The 21299-nt window shown below is 46.2% G+C and overlaps 1 protein-coding gene across 3 annotated transcripts in view; it reads left to right on the top strand.

The window, feature by feature from the left end:
* The window catches only part of USP30 (ubiquitin specific peptidase 30), a 55824-nt gene that overhangs the window by 3049 nt on the left and 31476 nt on the right, over nucleotides 1–21299 (top strand). For 2 of the 3 annotated variants that reach the window (XM_075320028.1, XM_075320027.1), the window contains exons 2-4: nucleotides 6959–7068; nucleotides 8907–9083; nucleotides 14061–14164. In XM_075320028.1, coding sequence (XP_075176143.1) covers nucleotides 6966–7068; nucleotides 8907–9083; nucleotides 14061–14164 — 384 coding nt within the window. In that variant the 5' untranslated portion in view covers nucleotides 6959–6965. The remainder of the gene's footprint in view (nucleotides 1–6958; nucleotides 7069–8906; nucleotides 9084–14060; nucleotides 14165–21299) is intronic. The other variant, XM_075320029.1, reaches the window with a different exon arrangement.

Below are 21299 nucleotides of genomic sequence, written 5' to 3' on the forward strand. Positions count from 1 at the left end.
ACAGCTGAACACATCATCCCCACTGTCAAACATGGTGGTGGCAGCATCATGGTTCGGGCCTGCTTTTCTTCAGCAGGGACAGGGAAGATGGTTAAAATTGATGAGAAGATGGATGGAGCCAAATACAGGACCATTCTTGAAGAAAACCTGTTGGAGTCTGCCAAAGACCTGAGACTGGGATAGAGATTTGTCTTCCAACAAGACAATGATCCCAAACAAAGCAAAATCTACAATGGAATGGTTCACAAATAAACGTATCCAGGTTTTAGAATGGCCAAGTCAAAATCCAGACCTGAATCCAATCGAGAATCTGTGGAAAGAGCTGAAAACTGCTGTTCACAAACGCTCTCCATCCAACCTCACTCAGCTCGAGCTGTTTGTAAAGGAAGAATGGGCAAGATTTTAGTCTCTCTATGTGCAAAACTGATAGAGACATACCCCAAGCGACTGCAGCTCTAATCGCAGCAAAAGGTGGCACTACAGAGTATTAACTTAAAGGGGACAAAAAATATTGCACGCCCCACTTTTCAGGTATATATTTTTTCTAAAAGTTTTTAAAATAAGCAATAAATTTCATTCAACTTCACAATTGTTTCCCACTTGTTGATTCTTCACTATAAAATTTAAAATTTTTTATCTTTATGTTTGAAGCCTGAAATGTGGGGAAAAAGTTGAAAAATTCAACGGGGCCAAATTCTTTCGCAAGGCACTGTATGCCCACCATACTCACCGAACACTTGAAAAAAGAGGAAAAATCCAGCATCGCAAATATGTTGTGGATTAAAACTTGACTTTAATAAATTTCCATAAAAACATACGGTTAAAACATATTTACAGAGGACAGCGTTCTACACATTTCGAGCAGAAACCGTGCTCTTATTCATGACCATACTCACTGAACATACGGTAACAATGCGATCTGATGACTGTATACATTGCTATACATGAGATGTGATAGTGTATTACAATATAATTGTTACATTTGATTTATATGATCAGCGTTGAAAAGACTTTTACTGAATTTGTCATTTCTTTGTCGCTCTATTGGGAGACCCAGACAATTGGGTGTATAGGCTATGCCTCCGGAGGCTGCACAAAGTATTACACTTAAAAGTGTTAAGCCCCTCCCCTTCTGCCTATACACCCCCCGTGCTCTCACGGGATCCTCAGTTTTTTTGCTTTGTGCGAAGGAGGCAGACCTGCACACATAGCTCCACAGATTAGTCAGCAGCAGCTGCTGACTATTTCGGATGGAAGAAAAGAGGGCCCATATAGGGCCCCCAGCATGCTCCCTTCTCACCCCACTCTTTGTCGGCGGTGTTGTTAAGGTTGAGGTACCCATTGCGGGTACGGAGGCTGGAGCCCACATGCTGTTTTCCTTCCCCATCCCCCTTAGGGCTCTGGGTGAAGTGGGATCCAGGATCGGTCTCCAGGCACTGAGGCCGTGCTCCATCCACAACTCCTGAGGAGCCTGATGGATAGGAGCCGGGTATCGATCAGGGACAGGGCCCTGCATCTTTGAGGTACTCTGTGTCCCCGTGGGGACCGCGCACAGCAGCACTCCAGCATTGCTGGGTGTGCTAGTGCACCGGGGACTGCGGCGCTGACCGCCTTTGGTGCCATTATACACTGCAGCGGTGCTGAGTGTATTTGTGTATGGGGACGGCCGCGCTGACCGCCGCCGCCATTGTTTTTACTGAGGCGCGGCTGGGACTTGTAGTGCGCCGGGGACTCTGCGCTGGCCGCGCTTTTACGGCGGCCGCGCTTATAACTAGAGTCCCCGGCTTTTTGGGCCTAGTCTCCGTTCTTCCCGCCCTCAGCCCTGCCAGTCAGGGGAAGGGCGGGACGCTGCACAGCACGGCAGCACTGAGGGCTGGAGCATGCTTTGCATACTCCACCCCCCTCACTGTGCACACTGTGACTCCAACTCCCGCACTTTCTCGGTCACACCCACGACTCCCTCATCTCCTCAGGACGCTGGCAGCCATTACTGTCAGCTCCTAGGACGCTGCAGAGGGGAGACAAACTCTGGGGGACCCAGGCACGAGTTCAGGGGGCCACACAACCGCTATCAGCGGGCGGTAAGCAGCACCTGAGGTGCTGATTTCACTGGTGTAGTAGTGTGTTTAAAGTTTATATCTTTGCTATACTTTACACTGTATGGTGCACAGTCAATTTTCTGGTCATATACCCTGTGGTGTGGCTCAAGGGGCAACAAAACACAGGCTTACTAAGCTGCCAGCGCTGCATGTGCAAACCGGCAGGTTCCATTGACCCTCATGGTGGACCCCTGTGGCATTTGTTCTGGCCTCTGCTCAAGGGGTCCCAGGGACAACAACCAAACAGATCCAGGTGACAGGGACGGAGTTTGCAGTTTTTACTGACAGACTTTCTGAGACTATGGCTAAAATACTAGAAGCTGGCAGTCCAGACTGGTATCTCAGACCATGGGCACTGTACAATCACTGCCCTCTATTCCCCTCAGTTGGAACAACAATGTTCCCCCGGGGTGTCTCATAGGTCCCAGGGTGAAGCTCTGACACGGACCGCAGTCCCAGACCGCCTAGGCGAGCTCGCTTAGACACCCCCTCGACCTCATCACATTGTTCAGGGTCTCAGAGAAATGACTCTCTGTATCAGAAGAGGAGGTGGCTGATCAGGATTCTGATCCTGATGCCGCTCTCTACCTTGATATCCCTGAGGCGGACGCCATAGTGAATGCTCTTATTGCGTCCATAAAAATGATGCTGGATGTTTCTCTCTCAGGCTCATCCAGCAGAAGGGTCACCTTCTCAAGGTCCCCCAAGAGTACAGCGAGTAGGTTTCTGGATCACTCTGACGCCTCGGAGGCAGTCCAGACACACCGAGTTTGTCCGGATAAGCGTTTCTTTCAAGCGCTTTAAGGATACACTTTATCCCTTCCCCCCTGACGTGGTCAGGGCTGGACTCAGTGTCCCAAGGTGGATTCTCCAATCTCTAGACTGGCGGCTAGATCCATAGTGGCAGTTGAAGATGGGGATTCGCTCAGGGATGCCACTGACAGACAGATGGAGCTCTGGTTGAAATCCATCTATGAAGCCATCGGCGCGCCTTTTGCTCCAGCATTCACAGCCCTATGGGCGCTCCAAGCTATTGCAGCGGGTCAGGCGCAAATTGACGCACTTGCACGTACGTCTGCGCCGCAAGTGGCGTCTGTAACCTCTCAAACTTCGGCATTGCGTCCTACGCTATTAATGCTGTCCTGGACTCTGCGAGCCGTACGGCGGTTGCAGCCGACAATTCGGTGGCAATACGCAGGGCCTTGTGGCTTCGGGAATGGAAGGCAGACTCAGCTTCCAAAAAAGTGCTTAACCGGTTTGCCATTTTCTGGCGACCGTTTGTTTGGTGAGAGGCTGGATGAAATCATCAACCAATCCTGGGAAAGGAAACATCCTTAGACCAAACCAAGATTACCCCAACAGAGAATGGGACAGTCGAGGTTTCGGTCCTTTCCGGGCGCGGGCAGGTCCCAATTCTCCTCGCCCAAACGTCCTCAGAAGGGTCAGAGGAACTCCGATCCATGGCGGTCTAAGGCACGCCCTTAAAAGACCGCCGGAGGTGCCGCCACCAAGTCGGCTTCCTCATGACCTACGGCCCTCACACCCCATCCTCGGTCGGAGACAGGCTCTCCCGCCTTTCAGACATTTCGCTGCCACAGGTTAAGGACCGTTGGGTGAGAGACATTCTGTCTCACGGTCACAGGATAGAGTCAACTCTCGTCCTCCGACTTGATTTTTGAGAACATCCCCGCCTCCCGGGCGAGCCGATGCTCTTCTACAGGCGCTGGGCACTCTGAAGACAGAAGGAGTGGTGATCCCGGTTCCTCTTCAGCAACAGGGTCACGGTTTTTACTCCAACCTGTTTGTGGTCCCAAAGAAGGACGGATCTTTCCGTCCTGTCCTGGACCTAAAACTGCTCCACAAACATGTAAATGCCAAGCGGTTCAGGATGGAATCCCTCCGCTCCGTCATCGCCTCAATGTCCCAAGGAAATTTCCTTGCATCGATCGATATCAAGGAGGCTTATCTCCACGTACTTATTGCTCCAGAGCATCAGCGCTTCCTGCGCTTCGCCATCGGAGATGAACACCTGAAGTTCGTGGCACTGCCGTTCGGCCTGGCGACAGCCCCACAGGTTTTCACCAAGATCATGGCTGCAGTACTTGCGATCCTACACTCTCAGGGTCACTCGGTGATCCCTTACTTAGACGATCTGCTGGTCAAGGCTCCCTCTCAAGAGGCATGCCAGCACAGCCTCACCGCTACTCTGGATACTCTCCAGACTTTCGGGTGGATCATCAATTTTCCAAAGTCAAATCTGACACCGGCCCAATCGCTGACATATCTTGACATGGAGTTGTCATACCCTCTCAGCGATAGTGAAGCTTCCGCTGAACAAACACCGTTCACTACAGACGGGGGTGCAATCTCTAGGTCAGTCACTCCCCTTGAGGCGCCCCACGCACTTCCTCGGGAAGATGGTGGCAGCAATGGGGGCAGTCCCTTTCACGCAGTGTTCATCAGCGTCCTAAAGGGACTCCTACGCAAGGAGACAGGAAACCGACATTCCTCAACAGGAACGTCTCCCTCTCTCAGGCATACCACTTCATTGTCGAGGGGAAATTCCTTCCTTCTCCCATCCTGGGCAGTGGTCACGACGGACGTGAGTAGGTTTCCGTGGGGAGCAATTTTTCTCCACCACAGGGCTCAAGGTACGTGGACTCACCATTGAGTCCTCGCTTCTGATCAATGTTCTGGAGATCAGAGCAGTGTATCTCGTCCTAAAAGCGTTCCAGCAGTGGCTGGAAGGTAAGAAGATCCGAATTCAGTCGGACAACTCCACAGCGGTGGCTTACAGTCCGGCGGCTTCTGCTGTGGATGGAAGCCACAGCCTCCACCATATCCGCAGTTCACATCCCAGGCGTGGAACACTTGGGGCAGACTTTCTCAGTCGCCAGGGCATGGACGCAGAGCAAGGGTCCCTTCACCAGGACGGGTTTCACGAGATAGGTTGCCACTAGGGCATGCCGGACGTCGACCTAATTGCGTTCCGGCACCACAACAAGGTTCCGACGTTCATGGCACAGTCTCAAGATCCCAGAGCTATGGCGACAGACGCCTTAGTTCAACACTGGTCGCAGTTTCAGCTTACTTACGTGCTCCCACCGTTGGCACTGTTGCCCAGAGTGTTACGCAAGATCACGGCAGACTGCCGCGGCTGCCGCCGCGTCATCCCCGTCGCTCCAGACTGGCCGAGGAGGTCGTGGTCCCGGATCTGTGGCATCTCACGGTCGGCCAACCGGGGGCACTGCCAGACCGACCAGAATTGCTGTCTCAAGGGCCGTTTTTTCCATCTGAATTCGGGGGCCCTCAACCTGGCTGTGTGGCCATTGAGTCCTGGATTCTAGCGTCTTCAGGATTATCTCAAGAAGCCATTGCCACTATGAGACAGGCTAGTAAACAAACGTCCGCCAAGGTCTAACCACAGGACGCAGAAAATATTCCTGTCGTGGTGCTCTGCTCAGGGTTTTTTCTCCCTGGCCATTTGCCTTGCCCCCTTCCCTGTCCTTCCTTCAATTTGGACTGGAAAAGGGTTCGTCGCTCGGCTCCCTTAAGGGACAAGTCTCAGCGCTCTCTGTGTTTTTTCCAAAAGTGCCTAGCCAGACTTCCACAGGTACGCACGTTCCTGCAGGGGGTTTGTCACATCGTTCCTTTTTACAAGCGGCCGTTACAACCTTCGGATCTGAACAGGGTGCTGATGTTCTTCAGAAACCACCATTCGAGCCAATGAGAGATATTTCTCTCTCACGCCTTTCGCAGAAAGTGGTTTTTCTAGTACCAGTCACTTCACTTCGGAGAGTGTCTGAGCTAGCAGCGCTGTCATGCAAGGCCCCTTTCCTGGTTTTCACCAGGACAAGGTGGTTCTGCGTCCGGTTCCGGAATTTCTCCCTAAGGTGGTATCCCCCTTTCATCTCAATCAGGATACCTCCTTACCTTCTTTTTGTCCTCATCCAGTTCACCAATGTGAAAAGGATTTGCACTTGTTAGATCTGGTGAGAGCACTCAGACTCTACATTTCTCGTACGGCGCCTCTGCGCCGCTCGGATGCACTCTTTGTCCTTGTCGCTGGCCAGCGTAAAGGGTCACAGGCTTCCAAATCAACCTTGACTCGGTGGATCAAAGAGCCAATTTTCGAAGCCTACCGTTCGGCTGGGCTTCCGGTTCTCTCAGGGCTGAAGGCCCATTCCACCAGAGCCGTGGACGCGTTCTGCGCTTTGAGGCACCAGGCTACGGCTCAGCAGGTGTGTCAGGCGGCTACCTGGTCGAGCCTGCACACTTTCACGAAACACTATCAGGTTCATACCTATGCTTCGGCGGATGCCAGCATAGGCACACGTGTCCTTCAGGCGGCGGTTGCCCACCTGTAGGAAGGGGCCGTTTTTTCGGCTCTATTACGGGGTATTATTTTACCCACCCAGGGATTGCTTTTGGACATCCCAATTGTCTGGGTCTCCCAATAGAGCGACAAAGAAGAAGGGAATTTTGTTTACTTACCGTAAATTCCTTTTCTTCTAGCTCTAATTGGGAGACCCAGCACCCGCCCCTGTTTTTTTGTGTACACATGTTGTTCATGTTGAATGGTTTCAGTTCTCCGATATTCCTTCGGATTGAATCTACTTTAAACCAGTTTATAATTTTTTCCTCCTTCTTGCTTTTGCACCAAAACTGAGGATCCCGTGAGAGCACGGGGGGTGTATAGGCAGAAGGGGAGGGGCTTAACACTTTTAAGTGTAATACTTTGTGCAGCCTCCGGAGGCATAGCCTATACACCCAATTGTCTGGGTCTCCCAATTAGAGCTAGAAGAAAAGGAATTTACGGTAAGTAAACAAAATTCCCTTCTTTTCTCTTTTTTTACTAGATGTAAAATGATGAGGAACTGGGGCATGATTGGTGGGTTTGCGGCAGCTCTTGCAGCTGGGATATATGTTTTGTGGGGACCGATGACAGAGAGGAAAAAGCGTAAAAAAGGTAAAATAATTCCATGTATAATTACTAACTACGATATTGACACAGCATAGTTACTTTCCATCCAGATAGTAATAAGGATTATTATTCCTATATGGAGTGATTAAAATGCTAGGATATAATGGTCCTCATTTACTATTGTGCTTAAATCAGGAGTAAGCTGAACAATGTTTTTGGTATAAAGTTTGACAATAATTGACACCTCTGTTAGCAACTTATTCAGATGGAGGACAAAAGGATCAACATTTGATCTCCAACCACAAGTTCCTTCTCTCCCTCCCCCCCAACACTGTCAGTCAAAGGGGGATAAGGAACCCCCTTTACAAATTAGATGGGCAGCTGATCCCATAAAAATGTGCTGGTTTATGTGTATGGGGACCATGACAGTTGACCTAAAGGGGTATTCACATCGCCAAGATCCTATACCTATATGTAGTTGGTGAATTGATAATATTAGCACACACCTCCAATTAGAAATGTTGTATAGTTCTCCCGATATAGCCATGTCTCTTACCTCATGTGCAAGGTATTGAAGCTTAGGTAACCATTTTACATAAACTCATGCTAAAGAGCAGTTTGTGGCACTATGGGTGCAGAAACCCGCTTTTTCTGTTGTACTTTCTTTTTTCTTATGCTCCTCCCCCTTTATTGATTGACAGCGCTGGCTTCACATAAGCTAGTGCTATATCCATTGACCTCTCACACAAGAGTTGGTGGGTTCCCTATTCTGTGGATGTACTAATATGTTGATGATCAGTGCCTTATAGTGATTTCAGCAAAGCCATCTCTGACAGCCAATAAAGGGGGCGGAGGTAGCAGGAAAACGCAAAGGAGGGAAGGTATTCTGGACCGCGCGGCCCTGTCCATGTTAGGCCCCTTTCACACGTCCAGGATTCCGGTACGTATGATGGATGTTTTCATACGTACCAGAGACACATTTGCAGACCCATTTAAATCAATGGGTCTGCTCACACATCCATGTTTTTCATGGACGTGTAGTGCACATGCATGTCCGTGTGTTCCGCATGGAGAAAAGTCAATTTTTTTCAATTTTCTATACTCTCCTGTCTCCGGTGCTTCTGTCATTTGCTTCCGGGCCCGCTCCTTATCCTCATGAACATTCACTGCACCGCGGATCCAGAAGCAGTAGCTGCGTCAGAGACCGCAGGGCTGGGGACAGATGAGTATAGACGTTCCTGCTGTCCCTGTGCTAACCACAGATAGCACACGTAGTGCACACTGACAGCACACACTGAATATACACACACATACGCGCTGAAACCACGGACCTGAAAAACGTACGTTTTTATCATGGACATATGAAGGGGGCCTTACATTGAGCAACTCATTAGTATTTTGGAATAAATGGAAGAAAAGATGTTTTCTACAAAATGAACCAATACATTTTTAAAAGTTAAGCTTCACTTGTTTTTGGGGCAGAGTCCTGAGGGTATTCATCAAGACTGGCATTTTGTGCTGGTCTTATCCAGGGTCCATAGGAGTAAAATGCATCATATCCATTATGAGACAAACACCTATTAATGCATTTGCTGCATCTCTCCTGCCGGTGTATTCCAGTACATTTTTGCTATAAATCACGCCACCTATTTGATGTGAATTATAATGTAAGTCATGCCCCACTTCCGCTAAGTACCAGCTATGGTTCAAAAAGTCCTCAAGCTCATGTTGCATAAAAATAAAAATCTGCACATCTTTAATACTAGTTTTATTACGTGAAATGTTTGTAACTAAAGGATTTTGCTTTGTGGTTTTTCAAAACACTTTTTAAAAACTGCAACCCCCTGAACACACCCTTCACCCTGTGTAATTCTGTCCACCAGGTCTTGTACCCGGTCTGCTGAATTTAGGCAACACTTGTTTTATGAACTCTTTACTGCAAAGCTTGTCTGCCTGCCCTTCATTTATACATTGGTTGGAGGAATTCACATCAGAGTATCAACTGGAAGAGAAGAGCACGTCTCCTTACCTGTCTGTGACCTTACTGCAGCTTTTAAAAGGTAACATTAAAAGAATATATTCTTTTTATTTGTTATGAAACTGACTTGGCGTCAGTCACTTTTGGGGGATTTTTTTTGTGACAAACTACTTTTTTTTTTTCTCACTTTTTTGACACATTTTAGGAGTTATATCTTTATTTTTTGGGCAACTTACAATGGGTACGAAAAATATTCAGACCTCTTTAAATTGTTCACTCTTTGTTTCGTTGCAGCCATTTGGTGAATTCAAAAAAGTCATTTTTTTTTTCTCATTAATGTACGTCATCTTGATAGAAAAAAACAAATGTAGAAATACATTTTTGCAAATTTATTAAACAAGAAAAACTGAAATATCACATGGTCATAAGTATTCAGACCCTTTGCTCAGACACTCATATTTAAGTCACACGCTGTCCATTTCCTTGTGATCCTCCTTGAGATGGTTCTACTCCTTCACTGGAGTCCAGCTGTGCTTAATTAAACTGATAGGACTTGATTTGGAGGACACACACCTGTCTATATAATGCTACTTTCACACTTGCATTTTTTCCCTTCCGTCTCAATCCGCCTTTTTGGAAAACAGTGGAATCCGTTAACGGATTCCGCTGTTTCCCATAGACTCGTATGGATGACGGATTGTGCCAAAAGTACCTGCGTTGCTTTTCAGCTGGCCGACGCTGCGTTGCTTCCGCCGGGCGGAAGGAACGCAGCATGTAACGTTTTTTGAGCGGCGGAATACTCTATTTTTCACTGCGCATGCTCATTCTTTTTTTTTTAAATCACAGAAACTTTATTTTGTCTCTCGGTGGCCGAACGTTCAGCTGAGCAGCCGGCATGTGAGAGCGCTCGGCTGAGCGCCCGGCCGCCGGCATGTGAGAGCTCTCGGCTGAGCGCCCGGCAGCCGGCATGTGAGATCTCTCAGCTGATCGTTCACAATAGTCTGCAGCCGGTAAAACTGTAAAGATGAAAAAAAAAAAAATAAAACAAACAAAAAAAGCTTTCCGTTATTTTGTACAATCCGTTGCATCCGTTGTGCCATTATATGCAACGCATCTGTTGCATCAGTCACACAACGCAATGCTACGGAAGCCGTTCAACGCAAGTGTGAAACTAGCCTAAGACTTCACAGCTCACAGTGCATGTCAGATCAAATGAGAATCGTGAGGTCAAAGGAATTGCCCAAGGAGCTCAGAGACAATTGTGGCAAGGCACAGATTTGGCCAAGGTTACAAAAGAATATCAGCAGGACTCAAGGTTCCTAAGATCACAGTGGCCTTCATAATCCTTACATGGAAGAAGTTTGGGACCACCAGAACTTGACCTGGTTGTCCAGCCAAACTGAGCAATCAAGGGAGAAGAGCCTTGGTGAGAGAGGTAAAGAAGAACCCCAAGATCACTGTGGATGAGCTCCAGAGATGCAGTAGGAAGATGGGAGAAAGTTCCACAAAGTCAACTATCACTGCAGCCCTCCACCAGTTGGGCCTTTATAGCAGAGTGGCCCAACGGAAGCCTCTCCTCAGTGCAAGACTTATGAAAGCCTGCATACAGTTTGCAAAACAAAGCACATGAAGGGCTCCCAGACTATGAGAAATAAGATTCTCTGGTCTGATGAGACAAATATAGAACTTTTTGTTGATAATTCTAAGCGGTATGTGTGGAGAAAACCTAGGCACTGTTTATCACTTGCCCAATACAATCCCAACAGTGAAACATGGTGGTGGCAGCCTCATGCTATGGGGGTGTTTTTCACCTGCAGTGACAGGACGACTGGTTGCAATTGAAGGAAAGATGAATGCGAACAAGTACAGAGATATCCTGGAAGAAAACCTCTTCCAGAGTGCTATGGACCTCAGACTTGGCAGAAGGTTCACCTTCCAACAAGACAATGACCCTAAGCACACAGCTAAAATAACAAAGGAGTGGCTTCAGAACAACTCTGTGACCATTCCTGACTGGCCCAGCCAGAGCAGTGACCTAAACCCAATTGAGCATCTCTAGAGAGACCTGAAAATGGCTGTCCACCAACGTTCACCATCCAACCTGTCGGAACTGGAGAGGATCTGCAAGGAAGAATGGCAGAGGATCCCCAAATCCAGGTGTGAAGGATTTGTTTCATCATTCCCAAGAAGACTCATGGCTGTACTAGCTCAAAAGGGGGCTTCTGTTCAATACTGAGCAAAGGGTTTGAATACTTAAGACCATGTGATATTTCAGTTTTTCTTGTTTAATAAATTTGCAAAAATTTCTATATTTCCGTTTTGTTGTTTTTCCTGTCTTGATGGGATGTAGAGTGTACATTAATGAGAAAAAAATGAACTTGGGTAAAAATGAACTGGTATTGCAGCCCAACTATGGGTGGGCTGCAATACCAAGACAGGTTATTAAACTTGGGGTTATTTAGTTTGGAAAAACGAAGGCTTAGGGGGGATCTAATCACAATGTATAAATATATGAGGGGACAGTACAGAGACCTTTCCAAAGATCTTTTTACACCTAGGCCTGCGACTGGAACACGGGGGCATCCGCTACGTCTTGAGGAAAGAAGGTTTAAGCATAATCACAGACGAGGATTCTTTACTGTACGAGCAGTGAGACCATGGAACTATCTGCCGCATGATGTTGTAATGAGTGATTCACTACTAACATTTAAGCAGAGCCTGGATACCTTTCTTGAAAAATTTAATATTACCAGTTATGTATATTAGATTTTATGACAGGGTATTGATCCAGGGAACTAGTCTGATTGCCGGATGTGGAGTCAGGAAGGAAATTTTTTCCCCATTGGAACTTGTTTGCCACATTGGGTTTTTTTTGCCTTCCTCTGGATCAACATGTTAGGCTACGGGTTGAACTAGATGGACTTAGAGTCTCCCTTCAACCTTAAAAACTATGATACTATGATACTATGAACTTTTTTGAATTTACCAAATGGCTGCAATGATACAAGAAGTGAAAAATTAGTAGTTGTTTGAGTGCTTGTGTATGTATTTATTTAGAAATAAGTTGTATTTATCGGTGGCTACATTTTGCGGTGCATATAACTCAATACCAAATTGGTATTAACACTTTTATTTATTTTTTCTTTTTTTTTTCTTCATTTTTAATGTTACACCATTCACTGTGCTGTAAAAATAAAGGGTTAGAGCTTATTTTTTGCGTAATAAGCTGTAGTTTTCATTGGTATCATTTTGTGGTACATCTGACTTCTTACACTTTATGGTAGACTAAAAGAAATAAAAGCAATTCTATATTTTGTTCATTTTTTAAACCCCTTCCTGAGGTATGATAGGAGCTGACAGTTGTTGATCTTCCAAACATCTCCATATGCTGCTGTCACTTTGACAGAGTGTTAAAGTGCTGGGATTAGCGCTAGGACTGGTCCCAGTAGGAGTCTAGCTGTTTATTACAGCCGGTTCCTGCTGCTGATGACATGGACACAACTCCTATTTCCATGCCATCTCTGGACATATCTGTATGAATGATTGCAGTAATCTACTTGCTGTCTTGACATACAGTAATGCCCATTTGCAGGAAAAGGTTAATATTCTTCTGTATAACAACACAAAAGAAAAGTGACAATAATAAACATCCTTATAATGGGGATATTATAATTCTAGCTCTCTTCTATTGAGGCACCACTTTTAATCAAAGGTCCCTGCCCCTACTCTCATATTTACCTTCTGAAGTTTTCACCTTTTTTATATCAATGCCACGGCTCTGTCTTGTGACCACATCTTCTGACTGACCGGAAGTCAGAAGTTACGTCACAAGCTGTCATTGCAAGTCTATGAGGGCCAGAACGAGGCTGTTATAGAGATGTATTGAACAGTGACCTCCGTCTTGCTCTATGAAACACTGAAATGAGCCGGCAGGTCACAAACTGGCAGAGACCTGATAGTAGTGGTAGGGATTTGAAGGTGAAGATGGCAGGAGGTGAGTACAAGATTAGGGTCAGGGAACATAGAGTATAAGCATCATTCCAGCAGTATAATAAAAATACAACCATTGCAGTGGTGCTTTAAGACTTTATAATTGTAACAGTGCATTGAAACCCTGTGCATGCTCATCCTCTCTGCCATGCATTGTATATGAGAAGCAAAGGAAAGAGGCACTCCCTGTGTAAAATCGCTATGATGGGGTGAGGGAGAACTGACAAGTTGTTGCTCATCAGAGCAGGTTGTGTGCGGCACAACTCCATTAATTGGGAAATATAATCCAAGGTTGGCTGCTGCTCCGGCCACTAGACTCATCCAGTGGGTGACGCACAAACTACATAGAGAGGAAAGGAGGAGCGGTGAATCCCGAGCACTGCCAAAGTACCACAAATTGTGATGATGAAAACCAGTTTTGTTCATGTAACACGAAGGAGGAGTCCATTCTACTCTCAAACGTGTTGCATGAATAATCCTCCCCACTTGTGGACCTGGGGTACTTTTGGATTCACTGCTTCTCTTTTCCCTTTCTATTCATTACATATGGGGATGTCAGGAAAAAGTCAGTGCTCAGCTATTTCAGGCAGACCCGTAGTCAATGAGTGGGTCGGAATTCGAGCATGTACACATCCCCTCCATTCAAGGTGTTCTCATGGTTCTGTAGCCCCATTTTTGAGATTTATGGGCACCTCAGCTGTTGAACCTCCACTGATTAGTAGTGAATTGTAATTCTGGGAATAACTTTTTAGTGTTTTTAATAATGTCATTGATTATATTAGAAAGGCTGTCATGACTAATTAAAATGTTACCCGTGGCATCGATAGAATGAAAATAACAAAATCTTTCACAAAACTACTGAGACACCTATTGATCAAGAGCTGGTCACCCTGACCTCAGCTGTGCTCTGCAGCATTGATGTCCCCGATCTGTCACAAGACCACTGCGCTTGGTTTTCAAAAGTTTTGGAATGACTTTTTTCGATTTAAAATCTCACGTGTATGGCCACCCTGATATATCATAGGTTATAAAAAGTTTTTTAACGTTTCCCTTATTTTTCTCACTTCAGCATTATCTAATCAGGAAACTGCAGAAGATGAAGTGTTAGATGCCAGTCCTCTTCTCGATGTCCTAAGGACATACAGGTGGCAAATCTCTTCCTTTGAAGAGCAGGTGAGTCCATTCCTACTTCCCATATGTGCCCTTATAGTGGCATTTACTTGATATATGCTTTAAACTATAAACTGTAATTTTGAAATGTAAATTACATAAGGATCTAACCTAGAAATCTAGACATGCACTCTGGCTGAAACGAATCTTTATTAATCAGATTTTATTAAAATTGCATTAGGAATGTATTAAGAGGTAATCTTCTAATAGGGAGACAAATCTTGCTGAAGAATGTAAATTCTAGAGTGAGTGTGTGTAGTCCTACTGAGGACTCGCTCCAAAACTGTCCCTGGAAAGGAAGGGAGTACCTGACTCATCTGTAGGAGAAAGCTCAATGAAGGTTGTTTCTCTCTAAGGCTACTTTCACACTTCCGGTGGGGAGCATGCCATTCACTGCTCCCATTGGCAGCCCCCAAGAAGTGATTGTGGAGTACCAATGGGTTGTCATGACAGCCAGGGGACAGCTGATGACCCATGTCCGTCATGATGAATTTCCTGTGAATGCTGGCTGCGAACCGGTATTCCTAGGAGGTTATTATTTCTCCTGTACAGAATAGTGTTGATGTCCAGCTCTGTAATGCACAGTCAGTCAACTGCAGCTTCAAGCTCCCCAAGGGGACTAGTAAAAACAAGGAAAAATTGAGGGAATTTAAAAAAATAATTACCGTACCTGAAAAATAAATACCCCCCACAAAAGTTCAAATCTCCTCCCTTTTGCTTCATAGAAACTAAAACAATAATAACAAAACACATATATTTGAAATCGCAGCGCTGAGAAATGTCCGATCTATTAAAATATACAATGAATAAATCCGATGAGTAAACAGCGTAATGGAAAAAAATTCAAACCGCCAGTTTTTGGAGCAGCTACAACATTACAATAAAATGTAATAAGAGCCAATGAAAACAATTGTATTTACATAAAAATGGTATCAGCTTAAACGGTAAAAGCCATATCACAGCCCCCCATTCTGAAAAATGGCACCAAAAGCAAAAGTTTATTTTATTTATTTTTACAAATTTCTGGGGGGCTTTTCATCAATGAAATAAAACTATACATGTTTGGTATCTACATACTCATACTGAGAATCATACTGCAAGGCCAGTTTTACTATATAATGAACATGGTAAATAAACCCCCCCCCAAAAAACAAGACCTCATACGACTATGGAAAAATAAAAATGTTATGGCTCTTGGACAAAGGGGAAGAAAAAAACTAAAATGAAAAACACAATATCGCCTGGTGGTGAAGGGGTTAAAAACAGGCAAGGAAATGTTTTACCTCCCAAAAAGAATCAGCTATGATCCATGGCTGTAATGTCTTTATACTCTTTAACGCCCTCCCCTGCACAGGAGATGTGGTATGATCAGATTATGCCCCTGTACAATCAGACACGGCCATTACACAGTACATAGCAGGGGGACATATATAAGATTATCTCAGCACAGGGACATTTTAGAGTTCAGTATTAATGTGTAGAGTGCAGATGTCACGCTAGGTAGGGGGAAGTACCAAGTGATTGGACGGAAATTGCGGCGCCATACATGTATGGTGGATGCAGGAACACGCCTCTCACAGTGATGATCATGTATAGCGGACGTCGTGAGGGGGTCACTATTTAAACTAGTGGGGAGGCTTTGCTTTGTTTGACTATGCATGCTACAAATTTGCTGGATTGGTTTCCTAATTCAAAGTACGATTGCTTAGGCTACTTTCACACATCTGGTTTGAGCAGTGCGGCTCAATCCGGCTGTGAAACCTATGCAACGGATGCTGCGAAAACACCGCATCCTTTGCATAAGTTTTTACATGCGGCCCGTCCGTTTTTTTCCAGTTGCGCATGCTACTGAGCTTGCGCAGTGCAAAAAACCGCATGCGGCGGCCGAATGCGTTTTTTCCGCATTGCGCCGCATCCGGCGTCCATAGGCATGCATTGAAAAATGCGCCGCAGCAGCCGGATGCGGCGCGCTGCTGTTTTTTAGCCGCACAAAAAAACGTTGCAAGCTACGTTGCCTCCGGCCGCCGCTTTAACTAATTTTGCCGCATCCGGAAAAAAACGGATACAACGCAAAGCCATCAGGTACAATCCGGTAACAATGCAAATCTATGGGGATAAAACGGATGCAGTACCGGATCCGTTTTACCCGTTTTTTTCCGGATTGTACCTGATGGAAAAAAACTGATGTGTGAAAGTAGCCTTAGGCGGGCTTTGCACGTTGCGACATCGCAAGCCGATGCTGCGATGTCGCACGCGATAGTCCCCGCCCCCGTCGCAGGTACGATATCGTGTGATAGCTGGCGTAGCGAAAATTATCGCTACGCCAGCTTCACATGCACTCACCTGCCCTGCGACCGTCGCTCTGGCCGGCGACCCGCCTCCTTCCTAAGGGGGCGGGTCGTTCGGTGTCATAGCGACGTCACACGGCCAATAGTAGAGGAGGGGCGGAGATGAGCAGGATGTAAACATCCCGCCCACCTCCTTCCTTCCGCATATCCTACGGAAGCCGCGGTGACGCCGGTAGATGTTCCTTGCTCCTGCGACTTCACACACAGCGATGTATGCTGCCGCAAGAGCGAGGAACAACATCGGACCGTCGCGTCAGCGTAATTATGGATTACGCCGACGCTGCACCGATGATACGATTACGACGATTTTGCGCCCACTGGTGTATGTTAAATGACACTGTCAGAGATTGATGACAGGATTTAACTGATTAACAGCCGTGGGCAGATATCCAATTTACCTGCACCTGTTAGAGGCATATGTCAGTTTATCAGATCAGCTGACAAGTGCAGGGAAAGATGTGGGCTCGGCCTGCGAGCCCGTATCAAAGGCAGGGACACGAACTTGGATGTACCAGTACGTCCAAGGTCATGAATGGGTTAAAAAAATTACCTCAACAAAAGAATTATTTGCGCTTGTGTGCTGTAATGTCTTTATACTCTTACCTTTCTCCCCGGCCCAGGAGATGTGGTATGATCAGACCATGTCCCTGTAGGGTCAGACACTACCATTACACAGCACATAGCAGGGACACATATATAAGATTATCTCAGCATAGGAACATTTTTTTTTTCACATCCAAATGTGAAAACTATTATTATTCCAAGATCTATTCATTAAAATGTACTTTGTTGGAAAACCCCTTTAAGTGGAGAACAGTGGAATGATGATTTAATGGCTCATACTATAGTAGCACCAGATGTGGTTAACAAGCTAATACAGCTCTATATATTATATCAATCTTGTTTTACCCCATCAAAGCTTAGTTTGATTTGGTAGATTATCTTTGGCTAGTTATCATAGATGTGGTGACTTAGGTGCAGACCTTTGGCATCTTATTTGGAGTTATATGATTATATGACAATATTGGAGTGAAGTGATTTGGCATGTTGTCACAAATAAGTGGAGCTCCAGTCGACTGTACTCCAGAGCCCTTTGTACTGGGAACTGTGGATCAGGAGTTAGGGCCTCATTATGATAAAATATTTTTTCATGAGACTACATTTCTTGCCAGGAAGACAATAGCACTGAGGTGGATGGGGGAGACCTCGCTCTCACTATTACGCAATGGAAAAAAATAGTGACCTAATACCATATGAGAATATAATACAGTATTTTTCGATTTATGAGATGCATCGGATTATAAGACGCACCCCAAATATAGAGAGAAAACAGTTTAAAAAAAAAAAAAAAAATGGGATCCATCTTTTATTCAGGTGGTGTCTTACCGTAGGGTGGAGACAGCAATTGTGGAGCGGGGTCACAGGAGGCATGGGGGTTGCTGCAGTAGGACAATTCTGGCTGCCGTGTGGCCGGCTGTGCCTGCTGCCGTGTGGCCGGCTGTGCCTGCTGCCGTGTGGCCGGCTGTGCCTGCTGCCGTGTGGCCGGCTGTGCCTGCTGCCGTGTGGCCGGCTGTGCCTGCTGCCGTGTGGCCGGCTGTGCCTGCTGCCGTGTGGCCGGCTGTGCCTGCTGCCGTGTGGCCGTGGCCGGCTGTGCCTGCTGCCGTGTGGCCGGCTGTGCCTGCTGCCGTGTGGCCGGCTGTGCCTGCTGCCGTGTGGCCGGCTGTGCCTGCTGCCGTGTGGCCGTGGTCGGCTGTGCCGGCTGCCGTGTGGCCGTGGTCGGCTGTGCCGGCTGCCGTGTGACCGTGGCCGGCTGTGCTGGCTGCCGTGTGGCCGGCTGTGCTGGCTGCCGTGTGGCCGGCTGTGCTGGCTGCCGTGTGGCCGGCTGTGCTGGCTGTCGTGTGACCGTAGCCGGCTGTGCTGGCTGCCGTGTGGCCGGCTGTGCTGGCTGCTGTGAGACCGGCCGTGCTGGCTGTGTGAAGCAAGGCGTTGCGGGGGTGAAATGCCGCTAGGAGTCGGCACCTGCGCAGATGGAGCTCATTGATTATCCGAGAGCTCCATATGCGCACGCACCGACTTCTGGCGGCATTTGAAGATCGCACCGCCGACAGAGCATCTCACCTCCACACTGCCTTGCTCCACACAGCGCCCACCGCAGCCAGCACAGCCCCACACCGCCTACAGAGCATCTCCCCTGCTGCAGCCAGCACAGCACCGCACTGCCGACAGAGCATCCCACCTGCCGCAGCCAGCATTGCCGTGCACTACCGACAGAGCATTTCACCCGCTGCAGCCAGCACAGCCCCGCACCACCGACAGAGCACCCACTACAGTCAGCATAGCACGGAAAGCTACATTCGGATTTTAAGACTCCACCTTTCATTTTACTCCCAAATTTTTGGGAGGAAAAGTGCGTCTTATAATCTAAAAAATGCGGTATGTAAGAATAAAGGGTTTACTCAAAAATTCCACAAAATTTGGAAAAAGTGGTATGATTCTTTTTTTTACGCACCTCTCAGTGTCTTCCACATTTTCGCGCTACATACACTGATGTGATCAAAGAATCAAAATGCACATAATGGGAATTTTCACATAAATTAGATCAGAAAAAGTGTATTTTAGATTTGAATAAATATATACTAAGATTCCTGCTGCATTCATGTAATTCTGTTTTAGATATGTGCAATGCCTTATATACATACCATAATGTATTGCAATTATCCTTGCTAATTGTATGCTACAATATTGACATCCCTGTTTATGATATAGTATAATCCAATCTTAGTAACATGGTTTCTAAGGCTGATGGAAGACCTTATGTCCATCTAGTTCAGCCTATTTGTAGTGCCGCTGTTCTGCAGTGTTAAACAAGGGGAAGGCAAAAACCCACAGGGTAGAAGCCAATTTTCTTCATAGGGGAAAAAAAATATTTCCTGACTCCTAAGCTGGGTCAACTAGCTACCTGTAATATTATGTTATTCATAACCTTTTATGCTGTTGCTAACAAGAAAAGCATCCATTCCTCTCTTAAATTCATTCAGTGAGTTGGCCATCACCACTTCCTCAGGAAGAGAGTTCAAGAGCCTCACTGCTCTTACCGTGAAGAACCCTCTTCTATGCTGGTGCAGAAATTTTCTTTCCTCCAAACGAAGAGAATGCCCCCTTGTTCCTGTCAAAGTCCTTGGTACAAACAGATCATGGGAGAGATCTCTGTATTGCCCTCTGATATACTTGTACATATTGATTATGTCTCCCCTAAGTCTTCTCTTTTCTAGAGTAAATAGATCTCATTTTGATAACCTTTCCGTGTATTGTAATGCACCCACTCCATTTATTATTTTAGTAGCCCGCCTCTGAACCCTTTCAAGTTCAGTAATGTCTTTCTTGAGCACCAGCGCCAAAAATTGCACACAATACTCCAAGTGTGGTCTGACGAGTGATTTGTACAGAGGGAGAATGATGTTTTCATCTCGTGCCCCCAGACCTCTTCTAATGCATCCCATCACCCTGTTTGCTTTGGTGCCTGCTGCCTGACACTGGGCACTCCAATTTAGATTCTTAGTGACTAAGATGCCCAAGTCTTTTTCCATGTCTGATTTCCCCAGCAGTTTCCCATTTAGTAGGTAATCGTAGCATCTGTTTCTCCTTCCCATGTGCAGAACCTTACACTTATCAGTGTTAAACCTCATTTGCCATTTTTCAGCCCAATTCTCCAATTTACTCAAATCCATCTGTAGTTGCAAACTGTCCTCCTTTGTGTTAACTACCTTACATAGTTTTCTAAAATCTGCAAATACTGATATTTTACTCTGTAAGCCATCCACCAGATCATTACTAAATATATTAAATAGTAGTGGGGCCAATACAGACCCCTGTGGTACCTCACTAGTAACCGTGGCCCAATCTGAGTATGCGCCATTAATTACCACTCTTTGTTTTCTATCACTAAGCCAGCTACCTACCCATCTACACACATTTTTCCCCGAGCCCAAGCTTTCTCATTTTACTTAGCAGTCTTTATGTGGGACAGTATCAAATGCTTTACCGAAGTCGAGATAAATGACATCCAATGATTCCCCTTGGTCCTTGTGAGAGCTTACATCTTCATAGAAGCTGATCAGGTTAGTTTGACAGGAGCGATCCTTCATAAATCCATGCTCATATGGAGTTAAACATTTATTAAAATTGAAATATTCCATAATAGTATCCCCTAAAAACACTTCAAACATTTTACCCACAACAGATGTTAAGCTTACCGGCCTATAGTTTCCAGGTTCTCTTTTAGACCCCATTTTGAATATTGGTACCACATTTGCTTGCCGCCAATCCAGTGGAATAGACCCGGTTTCTATAGAGTCTTTAAATATAAGGAATAGAGGCCTGTCAATCACATTACTTAACTCCCTTAATACCCGAGGATGAATGCCATCAGGGACTGGGTGATTTGTCAATTTTAATGTTACTTAAGGCCCAATCACACACAATGACTTACCAGCGATCCCGAAAACGATGTGACCTGATAGGGATCGCTGGTAAGTCGCTGAGAGGTCGCTGGTGAGATGTCACACAGTCAGACCTTACCAGCGATGCAGGAACAATACAGGTCGCAGTAGCGACCTGTTTAACGATCGCAGCGGTCACTGTGACCCTGTCACACAGTGTCAAACACAGCGATGCGTCCTGCCCAGCAGGACATCGCCTTTGAAGAAAATGGCCTGGACCATTCGGCAACGACTAGAGATCTCACAGCAGGGGCCTGATCGCTGGTAGGTGTCACACATAACAAGATCGCT

The sequence above is a fragment of the Anomaloglossus baeobatrachus genome, chromosome 1, assembly GCF_048569485.1.
Source record: "Anomaloglossus baeobatrachus isolate aAnoBae1 chromosome 1, aAnoBae1.hap1, whole genome shotgun sequence".
Lineage (NCBI taxonomy): Eukaryota > Metazoa > Chordata > Amphibia > Anura > Aromobatidae > Anomaloglossus > Anomaloglossus baeobatrachus.